This window comes from Chionomys nivalis, chromosome 20 (assembly GCF_950005125.1).
Source record: "Chionomys nivalis chromosome 20, mChiNiv1.1, whole genome shotgun sequence".
In the NCBI taxonomy this organism is placed as follows: domain Eukaryota; kingdom Metazoa; phylum Chordata; class Mammalia; order Rodentia; family Cricetidae; genus Chionomys; species Chionomys nivalis.
Window position 1 is genome coordinate 45,644,125 of NC_080105.1, and position 27,848 is coordinate 45,671,972.

General features: G+C 43.5%; 1 protein-coding gene across 1 annotated transcript; it reads right to left on the reverse strand.

Moving 5' to 3' along the window:
- Positions 1-4,242: 4,242 nt before the first annotated feature.
- Chrnb3 (cholinergic receptor nicotinic beta 3 subunit) lies at positions 4,243-27,848 on the reverse strand. The gene is made up of 6 exons (XM_057752341.1): positions 27,800-27,848; positions 17,843-18,015; positions 15,895-15,939; positions 7,971-8,080; positions 6,898-7,780; positions 4,243-4,377 (listed from the first exon to the last, which is right to left on the reverse strand). Exons 1-6 carry the CDS (start codon positions 27,846-27,848, stop codon positions 4,243-4,245), a joined length of 1,395 nt encoding a protein of 464 aa, XP_057608324.1.

Here is a 27,848-nt window from a genome sequence, read left to right on the forward strand (position 1 = left end):
GGGCTGTGTTCTGTCAAGACCCCTCAAGAGCTGTGGGGTGTGAGCAGACACCCAAAGGATGAGATCAACCAAAGAAACTATCTGTACAGGTTTGTTTTTTTTTGGGGGGGGGGGTTGAGACAGGGTTTCTCTGTGGTTTTGGAGTTTGTCCTGGAACTAGCTCTTGTAGACCAGGCTGGTCTCGAACTCACAGAGATCCGCCTGCCTCTGCCTCCCGAGTGCTGGGATTAAAGGCGTATGCCACCACCGCCCGGCATCTGTACAGGTCTTGCAACACCCATGCACTGATTGGAATCAGCTGTCAAAATTTGCCCATAGATTTTTCTTCCTATGCAGAGGAAGTTAATCTTTTTAACTTTCCTTTCTCTCTCTCTCTCTCTCTCTCTCTCTCTCTCTCTCTCTCTCTCTCTCTCTCTCTGTGTGTGTGTGTGTGTGTTTGCTATGCTAAGGCATTTGTGCAGGTGGCACTGAAGGACACCTTAATGGGAGTCAGTTCTCTCCACCAGGTGTGTTATGGGTATTAAACTCAGGTCCTCGGGCTTGGGAGACACTGCCTTTATGCGTTGAGCCCTCTCTGCAGGCCGAGGATTTCTTTGCTTTCATGTTATCTTTTGGAGTACTCCCCCGGGATCATTATGCTATGTAAATATTTATCCTTTTCTATATTTGAAACTCTTAATATCGTCTTCCACTTTAGCTTCTGGTAAAAATAAGCCACGTGCACATACTGGGGTTTAACCTTTCCTTCATTTGTAACTATCTGTATTACATCAGGGAAAGTTTGTTGTAGAAAATGGCTCCGGATGGTATTTTTCAAAATGTAAAATTAGATTCAGCTCTAAACACTTTTTCTGATATTAATACTGCCCCTTTTCCTAGCATATTGACAGGTAAAACATGATGAGTTAGAGTCAGGGCAAAGGAGGGGGATGATAACCATTCGTCCTTTCATCCCATTATCAGGAAGTCACAGGTAAGCCTTGATTTTCTGTCCTTCGGTAGCCACACGGCAGACTACATTCCCTCCAAGGAACAAAGCTCCTGTGAAGAGTCCTGTGGTTCTGCCCTGAGGAAACTACAGAGCAAATGTCCAAGTGCAGGACTGAGAACCTCAAAGGTCATGAATCCTCCCTCTCCGCTTGCTAACGATCCCCAAGCTAAAGTCCTCCAGGACACAGAGTCAGTTTAAGGTCCGCTGCTCATACTGCTGGCTAGCCACAAAACTAGGACCAACCAGCCTCCTTCCCTGGTTTTTATTTCACTCCCAGCACACTGTATTCCACCTCATGTGCTGGATTGGCACAGATCTGAGCAAGGTGGCAGGGGTGGGGGGCAGTGTAGGCTGTGCAACAGGCCCTGAAGAGGCTCAGGCAGAGATTCCCCTTTACTGGTTATGGCTAAGCTCAGTGGGAACTCCAGACCAGGGTTTAAACCATCCCTTCTATAAACACACTTAAACACCATCAGAAGCGTCCAAGAAAGACCAGCTAGAGAAGTGTGGCCAAGGACTGAGTCAACCATAAACAGTGAGAGGTGGCTGCAGGCTGTGGAGCCAGGGGTGGAAGTATGATCCTGGCAGCCTAGGAACGGAGACAGCCCCTGTGCTACTTCCGCTGTGTGACATGAACAAGAAGCTACCAACGAGGACCTTGCTCATACATACCGACACTGACAGCCAGAAAGGGACCAACTGCAGGATGTGACTAAGGCATAAGAAATAAGGCAGCACAGATCGGACTCAGGGGGATATTTTCTAAAATAAATAAATATATTAGGACATGGAGTTGACGGATGGGGATAGGGAGTAGATCTGGGAGAAGTTATGGGGTAGGAACTGGAGGTAAATAGGATCAAAATAAGTTGTGTGCAATTTTCAAATAAGAAAATGTTATGTTTTTACAAAGAATTTAAAAGTATAAGAGAATCGGTATAAGTCAATCAGTGAATAGACATGGAGAACAGGCCTGTTAGGGTCCATGAGAAGCCACATAGAAGACCACCAGTCATGCACTCAATCCGCAAGAGCGCTTTATTAAAATTCCAACATGTTGGGGTGGCACGTGGCGACAAGAGAAGCCCGCAGGCTCCTTTTAAGCAAGATTAGCAGAATTTCAGGGAGGGGACATTAGTCTGGGGGTAACTGGTGGGTTTAAGCAAGTTTACAGGTTGCTATAGAATTGGTTGGTGACCCAGTGGTTAGGGGCTTTTCAGCTGCAGGGTAGAAGAAGCTACCTCTAGTTCTCTTAAGCGTGCACAAGGCTGCAGGGCACCCTCTGATTGGTTGTCCCTGGGTTGCAGCTTTCCCAAGAACTGCTTGCTCAACTCCAGCTGGTTCTAGTAACTGCAACTAAGGCCTGGTCTCTGGGAGGGTTACTGTCATGGACCTTGTCTGGCTCCCCCAGCCCTCTCAGGCCCAGCAATGACAAGATCTCTACCAGAAATTTCAAGAGGAAAAGAGAGAAAATGGAGAAAGATAGTAAAAGAAATAGTAGAAAATCATCATAATCTGAAGATGTTAGTCATTGAATGCAGAGAGGAGATGGGGGAAGAGAAGGGTGGAGAGATAGACAGAACTGGATGGATATCCCTGTCTGCTTAGACACAATATGGCATATCTAGGTCTAAAGATAAAAGGAAATGCTTAAGAGGATTAGGAAGGAAAAAGTATGAACTAGCAGGAATAAGAGGACGCAACTCTTACTGTGTTTTGCAATGACGATAATCTGAAAATAAAACCTTAGATTGGGGCTTTAAAACCTCAGGGACAAATCACTTAGAAGCACCAGTCTAAAATAAAACAGAGCAGAGAGTTTCAGCACTGTGGAGAACAAACTCCTTTAATAAAACCTGGGAGGGATTCTGTAGCAGCAGCAGCAAAGTCAATCTGATAAATGTTCCCTCTCAATCCTAGAGGAGCCATGGGATGGGGTGGGGAAAGGAGGGAGACACAGGGAAAGGAATACAAAGGCAGAGACTCAGTGGAGGAAAGCAATTCTATCTGTGGTGATTTGAATAGGAATGACCCCCACAGGCTCCCGTATGTTAGTACTTAGTCATCAGGGAGAGTCACTACTTGAGAGGAATTAGGAGGTGAGGCATTATTGAAGTAAGTGTGGCCTTGTTGGAGGAAGTGTGTCACGGGGGGGGGGGTGAGTTTTAGGGTTTCAAACACCCAAGCCAGCCTCAGTGTCTCTCTCTTCCTGTTGCTTTACAGATCCAGATTACATACAACTCTAGGCTAACTCTCCAACACCATGTCTGTCTGTGTGTCACCATGCTTCCCGCTGTAATGATAATGAACTAAACCTCTGAAACGGTAAGAAAACCCCGCAATTAAATGCTTTCTTTCATAAGAGTTGTAATGGTCATGGTGTCTCTTCACAGCAATAGGATACTGGGTAAGACATTATCCAAATCATAATCAAAGAATATCCAGCACTTTTAATTTCCTAAGAGAAGAAAGGTGTGCATTAATGAATGCAATTCTAGTAACTAATGGCTGCTTTTCTGTTCTAACTTATCTTGATGAGATCTCACAAGTCGCAAATCACCAGAGCTCCTACTGGTACCATTAGGAAAGCTTCGCAATGCAGTGAACCAAGTTCCAGTCACACCTGTCTTAGAGAGTTGTCACAGCCAATCAAGACCAATGTCAATGAACACCATATTTGTGGGACATTCACTGACAAGTGGCATCTTGGACCAGTGTGCTCACAGTGTTCTAGGCCAAGAGTTGTACCTGTATAGTTCCTGAAACTGTTGTCAAAATGTGGTCAACTCACATTGGTAGAGAAGAACCACATGGCACCAGTATGCAGCTCAGGCCAGCCATCAAGAGAATGGGCAGATACCAGGGGTACCAGAATGGGCAAAATGCAGGCATTTAGGGATGAACAGCTGAAATAGTTCGGGAGATCAACAGATGCAGAAATTCAGGGGATAGAGAGGTGCAAGCATGCAGGAATGAATAGCTGTAGGAGTCTGGGGCCTCCTGCGCAAGAACGGAAGTTGGCGTCCTCTTTGAATTGTCCAAATCCATCTCTAAGGGCAGCAACCCATTACATTAAATCAAACCCACATTTTCACAGGGTCCTCCAATCACAGAAAGCCCAGACAATGGGACGGGACAAGGGCCCTGCAGCTAGTGCGGGCATCTGCATTCTGCGCTCATGCCAGTAGCTGTCAGTCCTAAGGCGGGGCTTGTCTCTTGCGTGTCTTCTAAATGGGTCTAGAGGGTTGTTCCTAAAGGAAACGATGAAGCCACATCTTCAAGGCCGGAATGAAAATCAGAACGGAGCCCACAACGGAAACTGTCAGGAAGAGCCACAGGAAAATGCGGTCAAGAACTTGGGCCACAAATTTCCAGTCTTGCACGACCTGCAGAAGAGAAAAGGGCACCTTTCATTCAAGAGGCCCAGCGGGGCTTCTGAACCCATTAAGGGGTGTGAAACGAGCAATGTTGGAATCGGGACACGTTTTAAAGTTTTCAGAATCTATATGTACATCGTTAACGGCATGGGCTTAGTTCTAACCAGTGATGTTTTTCGTTGCACCCCAAGAAAATAACTTGCAAGTTGAGTTTTGAGGAACATTTATCAACAGTGAAAATGTACACAGAGAATTGTTTGTATACTTGGAAATATTGCTAATCAAACACACATACAAATAAAACTCATTTTTATACAATGCTTCCTGATATGCCTATGAAACCAACCACAGATTGACATCTTTGGAGCAGTTTTAAGGAAGTGTCACAGGGCTTTCCTTCTCTCCCACATGTGGGCGTGGATCCTCCAGCTCCAGAAGACATCACTGAGGAACAGAGGGAATGACAGGTAGAACAGGCATTATAAGAAAGGGGTCGGGGCTGGAGAGATGGCTCAGAGGTTAAGAGCGTTGCCTTAATCTTCCAAAGGTTCTGAGTTCAATTCCCAGAAACCACATGGTGGCTCACAACCATCTGTAATGGGGTCTGGTGCCCTCTTCTGGCCTGCAGGCATACACACAGACAGAATATTGTATACATAATAAATAAATAAATAAATAAATAAATAAATAAATAAATAAATAAATGTATTTTTTACAAAAGGGGGGGGCTATGGGGCCTTTAGTGAGGCTGCGATTCTGTAGGAGAATGGGTCCCAGGCTTGCAGCAGCAGGTGCAAAAAGGGACAAGCCATGAGCTAGGGAAATCTGTGAGAGAAGCATAGGAGCTCACTTTTGAAGGGACACAGAGTCCAGCTTCTACACTGCCCTCAAGCTAACAGCAGTTGCACAGGAAGCTTCAGAGCATAATCACAAGAAAGAAAACACACCCAGTGGAAACCACTTCGGATCTTGAAAGAGGAGGGAGGAGAGGGAAACGGATGGAGGAAGGGAAGGATTTTCTGTATTCTAGGGACACACAGGACCATCTCCCCAGGAATCTCGCAGCAGGACTGAGTCTCATGACAGATTGCCAGGGAAAACCAGGACATGGTACAGGGAACTGCTAACCAGCTGAGTGCTGCGATCAATATTTTCAGCTGTTGATAGGATTTGCTAAAGAGGAATAGAGCAGGAGGCCCGCTCGTTGGAAGGAGGGGAACAGCAGTTTGTTTTGTTTTGTTTTTGGCTTTTCCTGAGTTTTCCAAGTTCAGAAACAAAACTGTAGCATAAAACATACAAACAAGATAGAGTAAGATGTTAACCGTAAGTAGTGGGATTATTAGTGACTGTGGTCCTCTTGTCTGAGTTTTCCAAACTATCTGCACTGATCATATTTTTTTTTTTTTTTTGGTTTTTTCAAGACAGGGTTTCTCTGTAGCTTTGGTACCCATCCCGGAACTAGCTCTTGTAGACCAGGCTGGCCTTGAACTCCCAGACATTGATCACATTTTTTTAAACCCACTTAAATGTTTATATTAGATTTACAAAAGATACAAAGAAGTAAGACAGAAACTCCCTCCCTAATAGCTGAAGCATATAGCTGGTATTTTTCTAGCCTTTTTAAAATCAATTGTATAAAAAATATGATAAAGAGTTAAGAGAGAAGACAAATCAGGCTGAAGCTATGAGGACAAGATAAAATATAAAGCATGCTTCCAAAAACAGTTCCCTAGACCTGTTTGTGAGCCGTGATCTAGCTTTCAAGAATTTTAGAGTAGATGACTGAACTCTGCGTGTAGATGGTGTAATCATAAAGGCTATTTTTCAGCCTGAGTACTGATAGATTCCAGTCATTTCTTCCTTGTCCTGTCCTTCAAGGCAGCTTCCAGAAAAACGAAGCTCTGGCAAAGTAACATGTCACACAGGATAGGAGTGGGTCCGTGGCCAAAATGGCGGTGCCTCTGAAACTTGGGCATTTCTGGTTTTGAGACAGGCTCTCATTGTGTGAAAACTGTTGATCTCAAACTCCTGGCATCTTCCTGGGGAGCTGGGGGTTCCCAGATAAAATCACCTGGTACTTGTTTTTCAGTAATGTGTACACTAAGTAACCAGTTCCTTTTCCCTTGATGAAGTATCTGTTGTGACTAAACCTGTATTACTTTCCAACTTTTGATTCTTTCTCTTCACTAAACACATTTCAAAACATTGGGCTTTAAAACATCATAGCATGAAGAAGTGAAAATAACCTCAGGCCGGGATAACCCATTTAAAGGTGCAATTGAAGTCTTTTAAATGGAATTGAGGAATTACAGAGAAGCGCGCTGAAGCTGCAGCTACTTTCTTTTAGTCATTATGCTTTGTGAACTTTTATAGAAATTTAATCTTAAAATTTCTAGCACTTACTGTTCTTTTTTATATGGTTTACAGTGGCCAGCTGATAATGCCACTGTAAACAAGAACCGTATTCCGTTGTTAGGGACACCAGTATGGCGCCCTTGTGCCCTCCCAGTCACGTCACAGCGGACTCACCTGGCTGATGAAATGTTCTTTCTTCACGTGCCTCGAAATGTATCTGATCGACTCAGCCGCGCTTTCCAGGAAAGCGACCAGAGCTCTTTCCCCATCGCTAGCAGGAGTCTGTTTCTTTTTCCCTGAGACTTTGCCCCGCCCTGTTGCTCTTCTCTCCTCTTCATCCGGGAAGGAGAAGCGCTCCATGGGGTCCTTCATACAAAGCCATCTCGGGAGTTTTTGCAGAAGCAGCCTCTTCACCCAGGGGGCCATGGGATGGTACGTTGAAGAAGATCTGTGGTGAACATTAATGACGAAAACCGTGACGATGATTGATAGGGTAACAAAAATCATAATAAAGAGGAGGTACTCGCCAATGAGGGGGATGACTTTGGAAGAAGACGGGATTATCTCTTCAATTACTAAAAGAAACACCGTCAAAGAGACCAAAACCGAGGTTGATAGTGAAAGCTTTTCCCCTTCATCGGAAGGTAAGTAGAACACCAGGACCGTGAGAAAAGACAGCCCCAGGCAGGGGATGATCAAAAAGAGGGTGTAAAATAACGGCAGGCGTCTCAGAACAAAAGAGTAGGTCACAAACGGATAGGAATAAAACCCTTCTCTTCTGTTACCCTTCATCCCCTTTGCATTTAGTATCTCCCACTCTCCGTTATCAAAAAAGTCTTTCCGGTCCACATTTTCATTGATCAGAATGAGATCAACCATGCTACCATCGTAAGTCCAGGATCCAAACTTCATTGAGCAGTTCTGCCTGTCGAATGGGAAAAACGTGACATCCATGGTGCAGGAACTTTTGTAGCTGGCAGGAGGAGTCCAACTGACGGTCCCACTGGATTTCACAATGGCCTTGGTCATGAGGGAACCTTCGAAACGACCGTCAGCACTGCCACGAAAGTAGTTATGCTTTAGTGGTTGACTACGTGGCTATGCTACGTTCCTCTCCCACCATAATGCCAATCACTATTCTACAAAGAGGCCGTTTTGATACATAAAGTAAATTCTTCCACCCAAATCAGCCCTTTCTATCTCCTGTGTTAATCTGACCAATACAGTCACTATTCTAAGATACTTACTTTTCAAAGAGAACTATGTCAGGAAGCCAGAGCGATTCTGATGGAACCTTTATCGAATTAATTCCACCGTATTCTTCAGGATTCCAGCGCAATTTTTGGTCTGTCCACTCCTGCATGAAATGATTATTGCGGCAACTTTATTCTGACAGCTTAGTACCTTAGAGCTTGGGATCTTCAAATTTCTAAAATTTACCAGCCCACCGTTTTGTTATGAAAGGGATTTTCACCCAGGTTAGACCCTGGCATTCTATCTAGGATTGGGCGAGGCTCATGATGCAGCATAAACCAGCCTGGCCTCTGAACCTCCACATGCCCATGTGTGAACCAGTCAAGAGGCTCATCACAAAGGACATTGATTCACAACTTGTGTTTCTACCATATTTCCTCTTAAGAAACAAACAGAAAATCACAACTGTATGGGAAGGTGCATGCCTCTAGTCCCAGTACTTGGGAAGCTAAGCTAAAAGGACCATGAGATGAAAGCCAGCCGGATTTATACAGTAAGACGCTTTCTCTAAAGTAATATCTGATCTCATCCAGTTTATTCCAGGAGGATATGTTCAATGAGATTTCAGTCCCTTGACAATGGGAACATATGATTTTGGCCTGTTGCTGTGAAATGTCCAGACCCTGTGACCACTCCTGATGGCTTGGTCACTTTTAAGCAGTGAGAATGCATGGAAGACTTTCCTTTGATGGCTTCTGTAAAGTGATTTCTATAAGCTCCTAATTAGCATTTTAAATTAGGTCCCTATTATTCTGGACCTCCATATGTTTGGAATTTTTTCAAATGTTAGAAGGGTGTACCCAGCATGAGGCTTCCTGGAGCCCAGTGATGCCATCTATGTCATTAAAAAATCAAGAATTGGAAGATGGGTGACTTAATTGGATGGCAGAATATTGAAATATGAATGATGCCTAAAAAGCGCAAATCGCTTTCTAAATATTTATGTTTATACCCATATGTTTGTGAGGCTCTCAACCTTGGTCAACGAAACTTTGTTTCTAGGAGATAGTGGTCAATACAGGGACCTTAACTGTTGAGACCGGCAGTTACGGAGGTGTGTGATTGGGAGGGCTCAGTGGTAGATAGGACTTCTGGAACAACCACCCCAGACCCTGCCATCCCACCCATGGGTCAGGGAACATCACAGAAGAGGGGACATAAAAGTTGTAAGAACCAGAGGTCACACACATCTTCTGGCCATGACAGGGTGAGGTACTCCTGAACCCACCAGCGCTATGGTTACCTACACAAAAAGTGTACAGGATCAAGCCAGTCAATATTCCTGTACAGAAGGGGAAAGGACCCCAAGTTACCACTCCACCTGAGCAGTTATTGATGGCTGATAAGGGAGAGAAGGAGTCTGCTCTCTTTAGGGGTATAGTAGATGCCCTACACCCATGCCTACAGACAACTGTAATCAGACTCAGAGGATTATAAAAGACAAGAGGGTTATTTTTTTAAAAAAAGACATAAAATTGAGTGGGGGAGCTCCTGGAAGGAGTGGAAGAAGCAGAGGATGAATATAAATAAAATATACTATACACAACACAAGTATAAAATTATCAAAGAATAAACTTAAAATGTCATATATTTTAATTACTTTTGCCTTAGACTTACTATACTAAGAGAGATTAATTCTTGATTTGATAATTTTTTTAATGTTTTTACTCAAATTATCTTTTTATATTATTTCCTGTTCCTTCCAGCAAAGCAGCTTACACGGATTTAGTTTCGGCATAAAGGACCCATGTTTGGTCGTAGCTGGCATTTTCATCTCTGTCTTGTTTAAATAAATACTGATTTATTATCTCTAAAAAACAGTTCTAGAATGGATGGAAGAGGGATTACTGAGACTTCACTCCTGGCTGGGAGCCATTGGCAGTTGACTACTGCTGAAGGAAGATGGGGAACTGTCTGTCACAGTAGGGCAAAGGTGCAATGCTTATGCCCTGGTGGATGGTCCTACACCCATGCACATATGGGTAGCATTATATTGGATTCAATGAATTATATATATTTTTAAATAATAGGACATGCAGTTAGAAGGGAGGCCTGCTGAGGAGGCTGGGCGGGGTTGGACTGGGCAGTGGCGAGAGGATATGACCAAGACCTAATGCATCTATATGAAATCTCCAAAGAATTAAAATATTTTTAAAAAGGAAAATAAACTTGAAACTTCTGATAAATAATGGGAGCTCTTCAAAGGTGAGATCTCGCTACAGAAAAAGAAAGAGAAGGAGAGAAGGAGGAGGAGAAAGAGGAAGAAGGAGAAAGAGGAGGAGAAGGAGGAGAAGAAGGAGAAGAAGAGGAGGAGGAGGAGGAGGAGGAGGAGGAGAAGGAGGAGGAGGAGGAGGAGGAGGAGGAGGAGAAGAAGAAGAAGAAGAAGAAGAAGAAGAAGAAGAAGAAGAAGAAGAAGAAGAAGAAGAAGAAGAAGAAGAAGAAGAAGAAGAAGACGACGACGACGACGACGACGACGACGACATAGTTTCATTGCTTTGGGAAGCTAGACTCTACAATAGTTCAAATAGTATGTAACTGCAGGAAAACATGCATAGAGGACCAGCAACTAAGAACCAGACTAACTGAAGCATTTTCTCCACATTTTCAGCTTCTCTTTGTTTTCTGCCCCATTTGGAAAAACACACACAACTCCCTCCTTGTGACTACCTTGGCTCCTGCTGAGAGACTCTTGGAATCATCAGAGAGTGCCAGGCTCAGAAATGTCCACACACAGTGGCTTTTTTGTTGTTGTTTGTTTTCTTCCCTTTACTTCCCTCTCAGTTACCATTAAGGAGTCTGCTCCCAATAAAATCCCAGGCTGTGCATGGCTCTGCGTGCAGACCTCAGTCAGTGCAGCACCAACTACTAAGACTTTCTTTACCCTCATGTGCCACTGCCTCTTTTGGGGGGTTGGGGACCAGTTACTCAAGGTCCCTTTGTAAGCCGGGCTTCACTGAAATGCAGGCAGGTAAGAGTTAACTCTAGAACAAGGGGTGGGATGGGGTGCTCTATTTTCTGAAAGCCCAGGTTGTTGCTGTGTGATTTAAGGCTTGATTATGCTCTTCGTGTTCAGCCATGTGGACAGGTGACCTTAATCTGTTACATCTCATCAAAATATAATTTAGATTTAACTCTTTGGCAGGGTATTTGGGGCTGCTAGCAAATGTGTTCCCAGAAGTTACTAACGTGATGATCAGGAGTTGCTCGCTTTGCCCGTGGATCTTCGTGAGAAGCCCCTTTCTTATAACCTAACATTCTGCTTAATGTGAGCAATCCTATTTGCAGAGAATGAGCTTGGCAGCAAAAGAATTTAAGCTGTGCTTTGATTCATAGAGCTATGAAGTATTTTATCTAAAAATAAAAATAATGTCTGTCTGGCCTAAATAACGTTAAAAAGAATTTGAAAATGTAAATTTATCTAAAAGATTTTCTATGGTCCTATTTTAATACACTGACACTCTTGGGAACTAGTTCCCCGTGGCTGTCTGCACTAGGGTTTCTATCCCTGCGCTGAAACACCATGACCAAAAGGCAAGTAAGGGAGGAAGGGGGTTATTTGGCTTATACTTCAGCATTGCTGTTCATCACCGAAGGAAGTCAGGACAGGAACTGATGTAGAGGCCACGGAGGGGAGCTGCTTACCGGCTTGCATCTTCTTATAGAACCCAGGACCACCAGCCCAGGGATGGCACCACTTGCAAGGGGCACCCTCCCCCCATTATCACTAAATGAGAAAATGCCTTACAGCTGGATCTCATGGAAGCATTTCCTCAACTGAGGCTCCTTCCTCTATGGTGACTCTAGCTTGCATCAAGTTGACACACAGAACCACCCAGTACAGTGTCTAAAGTAATATGGCTTTCTCTTTTTAAAGATTTATGTGTTGATATAGTATGTGCCACGCCTATGGAGGTGCCCATGGAGGTCAGAACAGACCTGCCTGACTTGTGAGAGTAATAAATACATATAATCACTGAACTTCCTGCTCTTAGTAACATTTGCTAAAATACTTTGGAAACTGAAGTCTTTCAAAGCAACAATATTTCGGAATACTTTTTTGAATTCAAATTGAGGAGGGGCAGGTGTGTCTATGATGAAAAAGAGGTTATGTGTCTTTCGTACGTTGAGAAATAGAAAAGTATATATTACATGAAAAAAGTTAAATAAAATGTTATGGAAAACTTACAGGATTAAAGACATGCAACTTCAACTTTGAATGCTTGCAAAGTGACCTGTGACCTCTCTCTTTTATGTACCATGAGCTATATGTCAACCTTTAGCATATAAACTGGCTGACATGATTTGATGATTCTACTATGTCTAACCAGTATAATTCAGATGGAAAGCCTGCCATTTCAGCAGCCTGTTAATTTAAATCTAGTTATTTCTATTTGCCCTGACTCAACAGACATTTTACCATACATATATGATGCACTTGTACTTCAGAAAAGGGTTTTATCAGCATTTGTCACCTCTCTCTCTCTCTCTCTCTCTCTCTCTCTCTCTTCCTCTCTCTCTCTCTCTCTCTCTCTCTCTCTCTCTCACACACACACACACACACAAAACGTGGTGTCATCTCAAACCAGTGGGGACAGATTCTGTCCCAATGATGAGGAACAGACCACACCAACCCACAAGATGGTTGGTCAACAACACATTCAGAGAAAATTGTTCACAGACAAAGAGAAAAAGTTATCAGACTCAAAATAAAGCCATACTGGGCATGGTGGGTCAAACCTGAAATCTCAGCACTTGGAAAGAAAGCAGGCAGCAGGAGAGTTATGAGTTTGAGGCCTCTGAGCTACTTTGTCTCAAAGCCAAGAGCAAAAACTTGTGGTTTTCCTTGTGTGCTGAATGAACCTGTCTATGAACCCTGACCCCTGACCTCTTTCAGATCATGACTACCAATAGAATCTCAGTTTACTAACAGGGTTTGAACCAGGTTTTCCTGTCACTTGCAAGTAAGTGATTCTCAGGCAGTGTGGGAAGATTCAAGCATAGTCTAGTCACCCCAAAACACAGGCACACAGCCCAGAGCACCAGAAACAAAGGGTACAGGCAGGCTACCTGGAGAGGCACTACCCTCACAGCTCATGCTGAAAAAAATCAAAATTACTGAGCTCAGTCAATGAGCGCAACCTGTATTCATTCCTCCACTTGAAACCTAAGTCCTGCTGGAAAGCAAACTGCTGGCTTCTTGACCTCAGTTTCCTTTCCTTCTTAAAAACAGATGGTCCCCCCTTAAAACCTGTATTGTCCTGTAAAGAAGAATGACCAGGTTTCTAAAGTCCCCGCCTTGCTGCAGGCTCTTCACATGGTATTGTAGCTTCTAAAACCGCAGGTAGTGATCCCATTCAGGATCCTGTATCAGTACCTACCATGCCCAGTGTTAAGTCATACTTTGAAAAATTTGGAAACAACCGTTTCCAAATGAGTAACAACTAAAAATTTCTTCTGAACTAAACAGGGCACAAATCTGAGTTGTTTCTGGCAGGGCGCACCCATGTGGCTTTAGGCCTGAACTTGGGTTCAAGTGCACACTTGGCACTTGGTGCATCACTGTACTCTGCGATACCAACAAATGCTGCCTAAACCTTCCTTCTAGGCCACCATTTTTTGCTAATTACAGAATTTTGGTTGCACATACTGTTTGTGCTCTACAGAAACTTAATGATTTGGTCATAAAAATCAAGATTTTGGTATTTCCCACCGTCTTTTCTCACCGTAAAAGTAACAAATTAGTGTATCTTTGGAGTCTAATGTGTGAAAGTGTTTGATTTTTAAAAGTGTTGCTTACAGTGCTGGCTTGAGTTTCATAATTTTCTCTTAGCATGAGGACAGAATTTCCAGGGATTTCTGAAATGGCCCTGAAGTCACTTCTTCCGGCCTATATGTAGTCACACAAAGCAGCATTCTGACCATTGGTGGAGACAAAACCAAAACACCATGCAGCCCTGAGAACCAATAAAGATGCTCCACATCCCACAGGGTTGCATATTTGCCGAAGGTTTAATTTTTAGTAATAAATAAATAAGCAATTGCATCCATCTCGTAAGTATGCAAACTCCCTCTCATCTGTAAGAAATGGTAAAATTACACACACACATGCACGCCAGGAAACCGTTTTTAAATGAGTTGCTTCTTATTTTATCCTCAGTAAATATTTATTTTACATTTCTACATACCTATATGTTTAAGGACCCCACAACATTTCTTGGACAAAAAAGGGGTAAAGAATGAAATAATTTCACAAATACTGTTTTCGTTGTGTCACTGAATAGGCCACACTAACTGGTACTGAGCACGGTACTGGTCCCCAGCACTTTATGCCTTCCCTGCCTGAGACACTCACACAAGCTACCAGTGTCCCGTGAAAAGACGGTGTTGGCATTCTGAGGAGAAAACACGTAGGCTGAAAGTGGAAGGGTGAGGAGCCAGAGCCTGGCAGGTTAGAGAGACAGCGGTGGAACTGTGAGTGGAGAGATCCTGAGAAGAATGAAGGATGGATGGATGGATGGATGGATGGATGGATGGATGGATGGATGGCAAGGCATTGGGCCTTTAACATGACGGTACAGAGTCTGAGGGGTCAGGACATTGCCCTTCTCACATGGCTTCAGAAAGTCAGTTAATAAGATATTTATGGTCTCCAGAGATTTGGTTGCTCTCTGAAAGTTCGAAGAAGAAAGACAAGCGGGTCTGAAAAATAAAATCAATAGAATAAAAATAGGTCCAGCTAGAGGAATCCCTCTGCCTGTGAGAGCTGGGCCTTGTAAGGTCATGGTTGAGGGGAGACGTTATTGGCTAGTGTGGGAGAGAAAGGAGGAAAGAGGGGGGACTGAATGCTTTAGTCTTCATTTTGAGTAAGGCATGCTGGAATGGTTGAGACAAGTTTCTGTTGGTTTGCTTAGGTGTGAAAGCATTGTGAAGTCATGGAAACTATTGGGAAGACAGTTCATGTGGTCCACAAATCCACTCCGGTCTGGTTATCGGGCCTTCTATTTGACCTTGGCACCTGTGTTAAAGATCTGCTATTCTTGGGAGCATTCCCGGACTTTCCCCCATCCCAGTGGCACCTTCATATAATCACAGGCTCTTTTATAAACTTATTTATGATGTCCACTACCTAGAGTAACTTTTCCTTACATCACTACCCCCCATCCTCTCCTTGAAGGCGGAACTGTTCTCTCTCCCTCTCTTCCAGGATCTTGCACAGTGCCTGTCACTCAGCAGACTCTCAGTAAATAGTGCTGAATCACTGTCAGTCACTGTCTGCCCAGTGTCACCCCTGCCCCGTACTGTCCCACCCCTGACGAATAGAGCCACAGGAAGCTGCATCCCCACACACCAACAGGGCTACTCTCCTGTGTTCACAGCTGAAGATAGAACAGACCCTTTCCAGGCGTGCCGAAATCTTCCCCCGAGGAACCCAGCACACTTTCTAGTGTTTTTCAGATGGTACCATGATGGAGGAGGGTCATCTTTCTATCTGTTGCTTTCATTGGTTAATTAATAAAGAAACTGCTTGGCCTCTGATAGAGTAAAATTTAGATAGGCGGAGTAAACATAACAGAATGCTGGGAGAAAGAAGCCGAGTCAGGAGTCGCCATGATTCTCCCACTCCAGACAGACGCAGGCTAAGATCTTTCCTGGTAAGCCAGCTCATGGTGCTAGACAGAATATTAGAAATGGGTTAGATCAATATGTAAGAGCTAGCCAATAAGAGGCTGGAACTAATGGGCTAGGCAGTGTTCAAAAGAATACAGTTTCCGTGTAATTATTTTGGGGCATAAGCCATGCGGGCGGCCGGGTGCCGGGGACGCAGCCCTGCCGCTCTTATTACTACAGTACCATGTCTAAGAAGAAAGCACTGGCAGACCCTGGGCGGGCTGGCAGACATAGCTTCAGTGACCTCACCTGCTTGAGCCACACATTTGTCGTCATCAGCTGGTTCTTCTCATCCTAAGAAAGAGACAAATACAAAGGGTGAACGTTAAACAGCATCTTCTGGACACAGCACAGAAGCTGCAAATATTAACTGAAAGCAGTGCAAGCCCAAGATAGACCAAATCCCAGACATAGACCAAATCCCAGAGATAGACCAAATCCCAGAGATAGACCAAATCCTAGAGATAGACCAAATCCTAGAGATAGACCAAATCCTAGAGATAGATAGAGCAAATCCCAGAGATAGAGCAAACTCCAGAGATAGACCAAATCCCAGAGATAGAACAAATCCCAAAGATAGACCAAATCCCAGAGATAGAGCAAACCTCAGAGATAGAACAAACCCCAGAGATAGAAAAACCCCAGAGATAGACCAAAACCCAGAGATAGAACAAATAACAGAGATAAACCAAATCCCAGAGATAGAACAAATCCCCAAGGATAGACTAAACCCCAGAGATAAACTAAACCCCAGAGATAGACCAAACCCTAGAGATAGACCAAATCACAGAGATAGACCAAATCCTAGAGATAAACTAAACCCCAGAGATAAACCAAAGCCCAGTGTGGAGATGGGCATTGGGCAGGAAATTCCACTTCTAGCTGTGGAGTTATTGGCCATTCTTAGCTTCTGGAGATGAAGAGACAGTTTTCTCTAAGAGGGTAGCCCTGGTTAAACCAACCATGATGCACACGTCCAAGAATATTTAGGCAGTATAAATCGGTGTTGAAGGGCTTTCATTTAAAGGTACGGTGTTGGGTGAGCAGGGAGGGACCAAATCTGGAAAGAGATGGGAGCCTTCTCAAAGCAGGTTGGATGAACCTCTCAAAGAACCAATAAAGGATTTTAATAGTTGACAGTTAAAAAGAATGAAAATGGAGGGTTTCAGGTTTTGGGATTTTCCTTAGGGAGAATCCTGAGTGTTTAAACCCCCAAAGATCAAAGATTCCAAATTTAAGAATAAGTCAGTGATATGTCACCATACAGCATTCCGCAGATTTGCTTAAACGAAACTACATATTAGACACTGGGCGGTGGTGGCGCACGCCTTTAATCCCAGTACTCCAGAGGCAGAGGCAGGCGGATCTCTGTGAGTTCGAGACCAGCCTGGTCTACAGAGCAAGTTCCAAAACAGGCTCCAAACCTACAGAGAAACCTTGTCTCAAAAACAAAAATACATATTAGAACAAGCAGCAATTCATTATGGAGATACTTTTATCAACTGAATAACTCAGAAGGCTTTTGATGGCGCAAAGAAGAAAGAAATTAGAGCTGCAGTTAAGACAAACTGTGGACGGTTTTCCAGAAGCCATCCTGGGCTACTGGGCCAGCCTAGAGAGGACAGAAGGCTTGAGGCACACCGGAGAAGTATTCTAGGACTCTGGGGCCCATCGTTGGGCGGGTTCCTGCATTTGGACGATTTGAGTCTACAGCTTTCTCCACAAGCATAAACATAACAGAAGTACAAGCCCAAGAGGAGAGTGAGCAGAGAGGCTAGAGAGAGGCGAGTTCAGGGAAAGTGGGAGCCACCCGGACTGGAACAGGGCTCTGTCATCACTGCCTTATCTTCCTCTAGACGTAGGAGCCCTGAGAGCCCAGCTAGTAGACAGCAGCAAGCTGGGCTCTAGCCTGGTTGAGTCACCCAGGCCTTCATCATCCCTTCTCCCCTGCTTCCAACCTGGGGCCAGTCCTCTTCCAGTTCCCCTGTCCACCTTCTACCCAAGAGTCCTACAATGCTGGCATGGGGTGACCTGCCATTCCTTCCTCAGGACATTTCACTGGCTCCTTGGGGCAGGTTTCTGCTCGCCATAGCCTATCTGTAAAATGTCAGTGTCAGGACAGGGACAGACAGATGTCTGGAATCACAACAGTTAAGGATGGGGTGTTGTTCTGAACGCAGGATGGAGGATGACTCACCACGTCCACGAGCTGAGATATTTTCAATCCAAAATATACTTTGATGATGTCGCTGGAATTCAACACAGGGCGAACCCATTTCTGATAACCTTGGAACAGATGTCTGAGGAGGGCGTCTTCATGTTCAGCTACCGAGCTGAGTCCTTCAGTGGCTGTGAGAGTCACCCTGGAACCTGAATTAAGTGAGCAACAGAACAGCTGACCCAGCACCCTGCACCTGGAACCTTCATCTGTTTCCCATCAGCTGACTCAGCAGAGGCAGTGAAGTGAGGTGCTCTGCACCCCACTTTCCACCCTAATTCCCTATACCACACTGGCAAAACCAGAGCCTTCTCATCACTGTGTACACACGTGGATTCCGGAAGTATCACCTATAGCCTCCACCTTCCCCTCCACTTGAGGTCTCATCGCAAATGCCAACTTCTTACAGAAATGTACATTGCCCATGTACTGGTTCCTTCGTGGCACCTTGAATTTATCTTTTGTCAGTTGGTTGTATACACATGTTGTCATTGTGTGTATTTTATATATATGCTATCATTGTATTGTATTGTTACAGGTTATCCCTGTATATTTGTTGTATAAATGTACGTATGCATGTACAATCACATTATGCATGCATATTATTGTATACATGCATGTGTGTTACATTTGTATGTGTGTTGTCTATGTAGTTTATTATGTCTTGTTGCCTTTGTATGTGTGTTGTATATGTATAGTTTTAAATACGTTGTTGTGTGCATATTTACATGTTCTCATTATGTGCCCTCAAACTTCAAGTCGACGGGCAGACAGCATCTATTATATGTAACACATGTACTACTCCACATTCAGAAAAGGGCCTGGCCCAAAGCAGGCACTCATTTTTTATACTTCTTTATTGACTCTTTGGGAGTTTCACATCATACACCCCAATTCTGCTCACCTCCCAGTTTCCCCATGTCCTCCCCTCATCCCTGGCACACACCACCCACAAAAGGAAACAAATCAAAGTAATAAAACAAGAAAACAAAAACAAAAAAAACCCTCAAAACCAAAACAAAACAAAAAGCACAACAATAGAAAAATCTCTTTGCTTTCCCTTCTTCCCTGCCTCTCCAGCACCTCTTCATCCATCCTGGCGGCACTGGAGGATTCAGTGTGCCGTGTAGTATACCTCTTTGTCCCCTCAGCTTTACGGCAGACACTCATTCTTCAGACAGAATAAATGAAACATGGAAAGGCCTATGTCTTTACTGAGGACCCACTATATTCTTTGTTTTCTGGTCTTCTTCCCGATGCCGTCTTCTGTTAGGGGTCCTTCCCTCATCATCTCTCAGGAAGAGCTTTGCAAGCTCCCGAGTATGGAAGCCCCTAAAATGACCCTGACTTAAAATTGGAGCCTCAAGTTGGGGAAATGACATAGAAATGTAGTCTAACGAGTATTTTTTATATTAAAGCATGTGCTGCAAACCTAAAGCAATGTGCACCCTAGGTACTGTTTTCAGCCTCTCTATGAATGGTCCATATCCTGTTGGTAGCCTAGAAGAATTGAATCTGTAGGATTTCCTTCACACAAGAAGACCTCTGATCCCACAGAGACACACACAACGACCAACCATCACAAGCAAAATGCTCCCTCCAAGTTTACTAAGCCAAACCCAGGAATTATCAGTTGGATGAAAGCCCTTTCTCTTCCACTCAAGAAAGCATACGTATAAATACAAAGTGCATTAAAGTGAGCAATAGGGAGAAGTGTGGCCTTACATTTGGGCTTATTCATTTAAAAACTCATCCTTATAAAACGTTAGTGCTTTAGCTGTTATTAGTAAGGAGAGAAGCATCCTCCTTACTAACAGGGCAGCTGCTAGGTCATCCATGGGTCAAGAGACCTAAAAGCTTCCTGGAAATGTCAGGGGAGTGACAGGGAGATAGAGATTCCCTGGAACCTCCTGATGGAAAATGTGTTCTCTTGGCTCCTCATTCTCTAGAGTTCAAACAGACACACCCAGGTGGCTTCCCAGCATCCCCACAGCCCACCTCCATCCATTACCTCCATGTCACAGACTCTGGATCCCTGAGCATGTGCTGTTGTTCTGTCTCTCTAGACTCCTTTCCTACCGCACTGAAGAATTTAATCCCAGAGGAGGAGTGGGTCCTCACTTCTCCCTCCACACAACCACCACACTCTCCTAAGAATGAGAGAGAGCAATAGAGGTCAAAGAACACCCACCCAACAGAGACAAGGCCTAGAATTACAGTCGTCCTAAACCTGGGTACTTAGACGCCAGCATAAAAGCACAATCAATAACATCCAGGGCAATATGTAGCCACTAGAGGCCAGCCACCATAGCACAGGTAGCCCTGAGAAATGCAGCTTAGCTGAAGTACAAGACAAGAACCTTGAATTAGCCGTTATGAATAAATAGAGGTCCTTAAAGAGGAAGTAAATAAATCCCTTAAGGAAACCTATGAAAACACAGACAAGCAGTAGAGGAAAATTAATAAAACCATTCAAGGTCTGAAAGTATAAATAAAATCCATTTTTTAAAAAAAAAGCTACGGAAATTTGGATTTGAAAGATTTAGGAACTATAAGAGGAACCTCAGAGGCAACTCTCACCAACAGAATACAAGAGATTGGACAGAGAATCTCACGCACTAAAGACAGACAGGAGAAATGGATGCCTTGATCAAAGAAAAGGTTTGGTCAAATGGAAAAGAAAAACTCAGACAAAAACATCCAGAAATCTGAAACACTATGAACACTATGAAAAGACCAAATGCACACCTTTAATCCCAGTACTTGGGAAGTAGACATAGTTTGAGGCCAGCCTGGTCTACAAAGTGAGTTCTCGCCAGGGTTACACAGAGAAACCATATCTCAATAAATTAAAATAAGAATAAGAATAGGAATACAGGAAGGAGAAGAAACATAGGTCAAAGGCACAAAAAATATTTTCAACAAAATCATGGAAAATTTCTCTAACCCAAAGAAGAAAATGCCTATCAATGTACAAGAAGCATACAGAACACCAAATAGACTGGACCAGAAAAGAAAGTCCTATTAGCACATCATAAACAAAACACTAAACATATAGAACAAAGGAAGAATACTAAAAGCTACAAGAGGAATAGACCACTTAATATATAAAGGCAGACCTATTAGAATCTGACTTATCAATGGAGACTCTAAAATCCTGTACATATGTGATACAGAATCTACGAGACCATGGATGCCAGCCCAGACTACTATACCCGGAAAAACTTGCAATCACAACAGATGGAGAATATAAAATATTCCATGATAAAACCAAATTTAAGTAGTATCTATCTACAAATTAGCACCAGAGGTGCTAGAAGGGAAACTTCAACCTTAAACAGGACATCTCTATCAAATCCCTCCCTCCCCCACCCCCCCTCTCGGTCTCTCTCTCTCTCTCTCTCTTTCTCTCCTTCCCTCCCTCCCTCTCTCTCCCTCTCTTTCCCTCTCTCTCCCTCTCTCTCTCCTTCTCTCCCTTCCTCTCTTTACATGTTCTTTTCATACATATTATGGCTTCTGGTTTTATGTTTTTTATGGGATCCCGGAGTGTGCAAACGTGTGAGTCTCTGCATCTGTATCTTTTTCTTGTGACTTTTCTTGGACTCTTTCCCTTCTGTTTGTATCCCTCTATTCTCATGTATTTGTTTTTTTATTCTTTAGATGTCTGTTTGTTTTCTCATGAGGGACAGAAAGGGGGTAGATCCGGAAGGGAAGGAAGGTGAGGTGAAGCCAGGAGGAGTAGAGGTGAAGAAACTATAATCGGGGAATATTATAATGGAAAAATCTATCTTCAATAAAAAAATAAATAAATAAAACCAGATGAGGATTGTGACTTTCTTGCTCAAGTCTTCAGATGGTTTCTCTCAAGTGTAATAGAAAACACCAGTCTTTACCTAGGCCCTCTGCCCTCTGTCTCTCTCCTAAGGACCAACTCCACCCACCTAGCCCTCATCCCTAATTATTCACTTCTGTTCCATGGACCAGCATGCTCTTTCCAGAACATTCCAGGACTCTTCACCTCTAGAAAGCTCTTTCCCTGGCTAGCATCATGGTCCTTCCTTCCTTCTTTCAGGTGCCATCTGTTTTAAGAGGCCACTGTAGCTGACACTATCTAAGGATCCTCTCTATCTGTCCTGAATTCACTTCTCCTTCCTCTGGAGCATCTACTCTTGCTTCATGCTCTCCTGTAATTGAGTATCTTCCCTGATAGATAATGCACGCCATTGTCGACTACAGAGAGCTTGTCTCCTACACACAAAGTCCCAGTTCCCAATGCAGGAACTGGCACACAGTCACTGCAGAGAAAATGGCTGCTGAGTGGCCAGCCCTTGCGTAACAAGACAGCCAGCTTCTTGACTTCTGTTTTGATTGAGGGATTTGGAGCAGTTTGGGCCAGAACTGAACTGCTCTAGAGAAAAATGGAGAATATATACATGATCCCTTCTCATCCTTCACCTGTGGCAGGCAGTGCCCCTTCTTGAAGACAGCAACATTGTTTGACAACACTAACGCAGAACTCCTGTGTAGACCTAGGAAGTTGAAGAGTCTCTATTTCCACATGTGTAGGATTCCACGGTCTTGACAACAGCCAGTGTTGAAGCTCTTATGTAGGCCTAGGAAGTTAGGATTCTTCAGTCCTAAACACAAGCCATCAGACAATATGCCCTACAAATTCAACAACTCTCTGGTGCTCTTCTGGTATCAAGGACCTACAGCATCTCCTCTTGCCATCTCTCTCTCTCTCTCTCTCTCTCTCTCTCTCTCTCTCTCTCTCTCTCTCTCTCATTAATCAGCTGTAATCCTTGTGTAGATTTTTTTTCCCAAAGTATCAGTGGAATGTTCAATACAGCATAGGTAATCTGTCTAGTTATTTGATTGATAGCACTTTCGTTCAAGATATCTAGGGCAGCAAGGAAAACTCCAGCAACTACCAAATAAAAAGACAAATTTCCACATCCTCCAGTGTCTTTTTTTTACTTTTTTAGATTTATCTCATCGTGTGTGTATATGTGTAAGTATGTGTGTACGTGTATGTGTGTATATATGTGCATGTGTATATGTGTGTATGTGTGTGGGTATGTACGTGTGTGCTTGTGTGTATGTGTGTGTAACCTGTACATGTGTATGTGCATTACATGCATGCCTGGTACCCAGAGAAGTCAGTCTTCAGGGGTTGTAGATCCCCTGGAACTGGAGTTACAAAAGGTTGGGAGCCACGATGTGGCACCCAATTAGGACAAATTATTTATGATGTTGTCTCAAATGGTAGATTGAGGCACTCTAGGAATGCTAAAAACTACAGAATAATGTCTTGTAGGTACCTATACATGTGCGTGTACACACACACCCCACAGGTTTCTTAGATCAAGCAACCCTGTTCTCAGAGAATTTTTATGTGAGCGAGGTCTTCCTGAGGACAAACAAGACCCTTCCCTTTGAAATTTCAGCCCCACCCAGAAAACTGCACAAACGATTGTACAAATCTTTAGAAGGGAGAGAAGGCTGCAAGTTGTGCCGTAAAATCTAAAATGGTGACATCCAGATCGTGCTTTTCACCTGGCCCCGAGAGGAATGTGTGACTCTGCTCTCCCAAGGAAGGGAACGCATTTCACATTGTATCACCAATCTTAAAAGATGGGGCTCCCACAGCATATAGACTTGTCCCGATTCGGATGGTTAAATATGTGTGCCACTCAAATCATGCGTGGAAGGCCCAATCCCAAGGTCAGGACGTTTGAAGATGCAGCCTATGAAAAGGAGGAAGAGGGGAAGGGGCTATGTGAGGACCCAGAAGAAATGATCTGCCCTCCAAGAAGGGAGCTCTCAAAAGGAACTCTCCACCCTGATGAGGTTGTACTTCAGCCCCAAGACTGGGAGAAATGCCTGCTGCTTAAGTCGCCAACTTGTAGGATGCATTGTATTATGGCAGCTGGAGCTGACTGGGACAAGTCTGTTTTGACCAAAGCAAAATTCACCAAATAAAAATAAATAAACATAAATGCTTTAGTCGCTACAGCAGGAACAGAGGATGAGCCCACACAAGTTAATGATTTGTCCTTTTAAAATAAAATATTAATGACTCTGGGCATGTTTGGTTCTTTGAAACTGTAGCCTTGTTAAATATTTGATGATGTGTGATGAATGAATTCACAAATGATCATGTTCCATGGCAGACAAGGCAGTGGCCCTGGCCCGCTGCTCCAGGACACAGAAAATTACATGTCATCAAGATTTCAGGGAGTGATGCACTTAGCGCTAAGCTGGAAGAAAATAGCAACTTGTGGTCTTCAGGCTGATAGGTCAGACGGTTCCACCTGCCTGTGGTTACCTGAGGGTGGTGAAGGGGGCGTGATTTAGCTCCTCCCCTTGCTTCTACACAGAAACAGTCTCAGCAGCTTGATTCTAGGCACACGAGTTCACTAGCGTTGCTATTTTTGATGATGTTAGTGACTCCTTCAGTGCCCAGTGTACTTTACTGTTTACTGTAGTCTAGATGTTCAGCGGCTCCCAGGCCCATGTGTTGGGTAGTGTCTATTGAGATGTACTGGAATCTTTTAAGAAGTAGAAAGTGGGGGAGGTCCTCATGGTATTGAAGGGTACATTTGAGGTAATTGTGGGATTCTGGAACCCTCTTCCTTTGTGCTCTGGTTCATGATGTGAGAAGTTTTCCCCCCAACTCTACCCTCCTGCGACAATCTGCTGCCTCACCACAATCCCTAAAGAAGATCAGACCAGAAACTCTAACTACAAGGTAAAATATTTACCCTCACAAGTTGCCTGCTACGTGTATTCTTCTACAGGTACAGAAAGCTAAACATCATCCTGATGTCTGATGCAACCTAGTGCTTAGAAGAGTGTGAAATTCTAAAACTAAGGTACAAATAACATCTGTTTGATCTCAGAAGGGCACTCCATGCTGGTGTTTTATAAATAACTCAACCCTCCTGTCTAGCTGATGTCTGACCTTTGGGCTTCGTCTCTTTGCCCAGGGCTTCTTTAGAGGGAGTATCACACTCTTATCGTTCTCTTTGGAGGGAGACATAGAAGATTTTATAGGAAAGGAGTGTTCTTGTTTCAAATTTAGCCCTTATCTGTTTACTTTGAACCCATCCCATGGACACTGAATGCAGCAGGCATAAACATCAGCCACCTGATGCAGCTTTCTCGATCCCTAGTCTCCCACGTCTTCTCCTGTTACCCATTTCCCCACTTACATGCTCTGATCTTTCTTGGCAAAGTATTTTCTTTGCAGCCAGACAGGTAAATTCTCAGGTAGAGGACCAGAAGAGGAAGGAACAAACAGAGCCAGAGAACACGTGTTGAGAGGCAGAGATGGGGGTTTCTATGCCTGCTGCTGATTGTTTCTGCACAGGGAACTTGGAGCTTGAAGTGCACTCTGAGAGTGGTACTCCACTTGGCTCAAAATACCAAACTCTTGCCAGTATCCCCATCACCAAAGCAATAATCCAGCAGATCCATACTGAACACCAGTGGGTACAGGATCCAGAGTTAGAGGTTTGATATCTGGTCCTGATTCAACCTCCTCTTAGGCAAAGCATGTGAAAGATAAGCAAGGGATAGACAACTATTGTGGCTCCTTCAATGCCTACAGAATCTTGACATCCATGCAGCGGCCCAAGGTGTGACCCACTAATAAATGAGTCTTTTGGTTTTGTTCAAAGAGAATGCTTAGTATGACAATCCTTGGGCACAGCCCTCAACTGATGCCCAATGCCAGCTTCAGACTAAGACTTTATCTTCTGGGCTCTTTATTCTTGACCAGTTTTCCTGGCCTCAGACTGCCAGGGCCCCTGTTCTCTTCCCATTCCCATACTAAATTTCCCTTTAGGAGGATTTGACAAAAGCTCACTCATTCCAGGAAATAAATAGCTGATAAGAAAACAAGCAAAACTTCCCATGGTTCTTTACGATTTTGCTAAAGATAGCATCTTTGTTGATCTTCAACTATGAGAGCAAAGAAATTATTAAAATATTTTAAGTAATTGAATAATTTCAACAATTATGATTGAGAAATACGATGTTTTTTGACATCTTTTGCTGTATTTTGGCTTGGTTTTTCTTTCCATTACTATGCCACAGAAATGGTAGCCACTCCTGCCAACATGTGGACCTGGTACTCGGGGTGAAACCAAACGGTAAATATTTAATAGATCCTTCCAAGCATGGAAGCTTATTAGAATGACTTTGCTCTAGTCTCTCATGTATCCACACATCCTGGAAGTACTCCCAGGGTACAGGAGATACGTAATAAATATTTATTGAATGAGTAACCAGACATCATCCTGCGGAAAGAGTGCTGGGAAGACCAATAAGCCAGCGTCCCTTCTCTTTGGGAACACGCACAAGCCCTCAAACGTGAAAAATCAACATGAGAGATCTCACACAGTACTATGCATTTGTTCTTATTTACCAAATTTAGAAATATAAAAAGTGAAAGGGTATGCAGTGTCGTCTGAAAAATAAATCTGTGTAATTAAATAGTTTTACAGTGAGTTGTAAGATTAAAGAACTTAAGGAAGGGAGCGGGGGGAGGGGGAGTCTGTCCAAAAATCTAAGCAGATCCCACTGGCTGCAGAGGTTTCAGAGTGAGATTGATTTCAGGTCATTAGATTGATTATGTCTTTGATCTACAAGAAACATTTACTCACAGACTCCGTGCCCACACTCTTGCAGCCTCCACACTGGGTTAAAAGCACCAGGTTCTCTTCCAATTCCAATTTTCTAAAGCAATAGTTACTGCACGCAGAGGATGAAGCATAGCTGAACCTAGAGAGTTTATGCTAATTATCTTTGCTAGATGGTTCCCTTGGGAAGCGCATAGTAAGAACCAATTCTTTCATAGTAAAAGGAATATTCTCATAAATTAAGGCAAAAAAAAGTCAGATATATGAACATTAATTGTATGCTAAGTACCCAAAAGTTGATTATCATTTTTATTATTGGAAGGCTATACTTAAGACTCTTCAGAGGACAGGTCTGATGCTATTTGGAAGTCTGCTTGGTGTTTCTCTGCACTTAGATATTTCGCTGCTTGCCTCTGAGGGCAGGCGTGGTGGAGGGCGATTTCTGAAAGGGAGGATGATAGTGCTCTTGTGGACCTCTCAGCCTTTGACCTTTGTAAGTCTAGAGTTTAGTTCTAGATGTTCATTCCCAATCTGACACTTGCAATAATCCAATAGGGCAAAAAAATATTACTGAGAAATAAAGAAAAATTATTAATGGAATACCACGTCCCAAAATCTTGCTCTTAGCTTCATGACAAAACTTTTTTGTTTCTAAGATGTATAACAGTTAAAAGACTCCAAGTTCCAGAAAACTGGCCACTATCCCCGGAGTGTTCAGAAGAGCCTTCCTCATCGCCTGCCCCCCTCCCTTTATATTTTTATTCTCACCTCCTATTAATTCCCTTTTCTCATCAGCAATCCCTCTTTCCATTAGGTCATATAGCACAGATATTCACAGGCATTTTTATTAGAGTATTGAAATATATTAAGCCCCTTAGTTTACAAAACTTCATTAAATTATTAACAGGTCTATGGGCTATGTTATACAAAATGTCTGCACAGAGACTCGGCGATTGTTAGTAGACATGACATAATAATGTCCACCTGGCAAATTTCCACAGAACACTTTAACAGTCCTGGGAACAGCACTGAATGCACTCGGTAGCATTTCCCTCTTTTATGTCAAGGGAGATTTCAAAGAGCAGCATGCAGTCAAAGAGCAAGTCTTAAACCATCCTCAGACTGACTTCTTTAGCAGTCTGTTTATAGAGATCTCGTGGAGTTATCTGTCTGAGCCGCACTTTAAAGGTTACCCTGAAGGGCTCAGTGTCTGCTCCGACTGTAATGTTGAAGCTGTTGCTTCCCCTCCTCTGAACAACCTCCGGCTGCACTTAGTTTAAGGCAGTCTTACCTGGGAGAGTGAGACTGAGAACCAAAAGGACCAGGAAGAAACCTGCCAT

Excerpts from the sequence above, each read along its gene's own strand:
- Chrnb3 (XM_057752341.1), bottom strand. The coding sequence starts at position 27,848 with ATGGCAGGTTTCTTCCTGGTCCTTTTGGTTCTCAGTCTCACTCTCCCA. Across the intron at positions 18,016-27,799 it reads TCTCAGTCTCACTCTCCCAG|GTTCCAGGGTGACTCTCACA; the intron begins GTAAGACTGCCT and ends CACTTAATTCAG. Across the intron at positions 8,081-15,894 it reads CAAATGTGTGGCTCAAGCAG|GAGTGGACAGACCAAAAATT; the intron begins GTGAGGTCACTG and ends CATTTCATGCAG.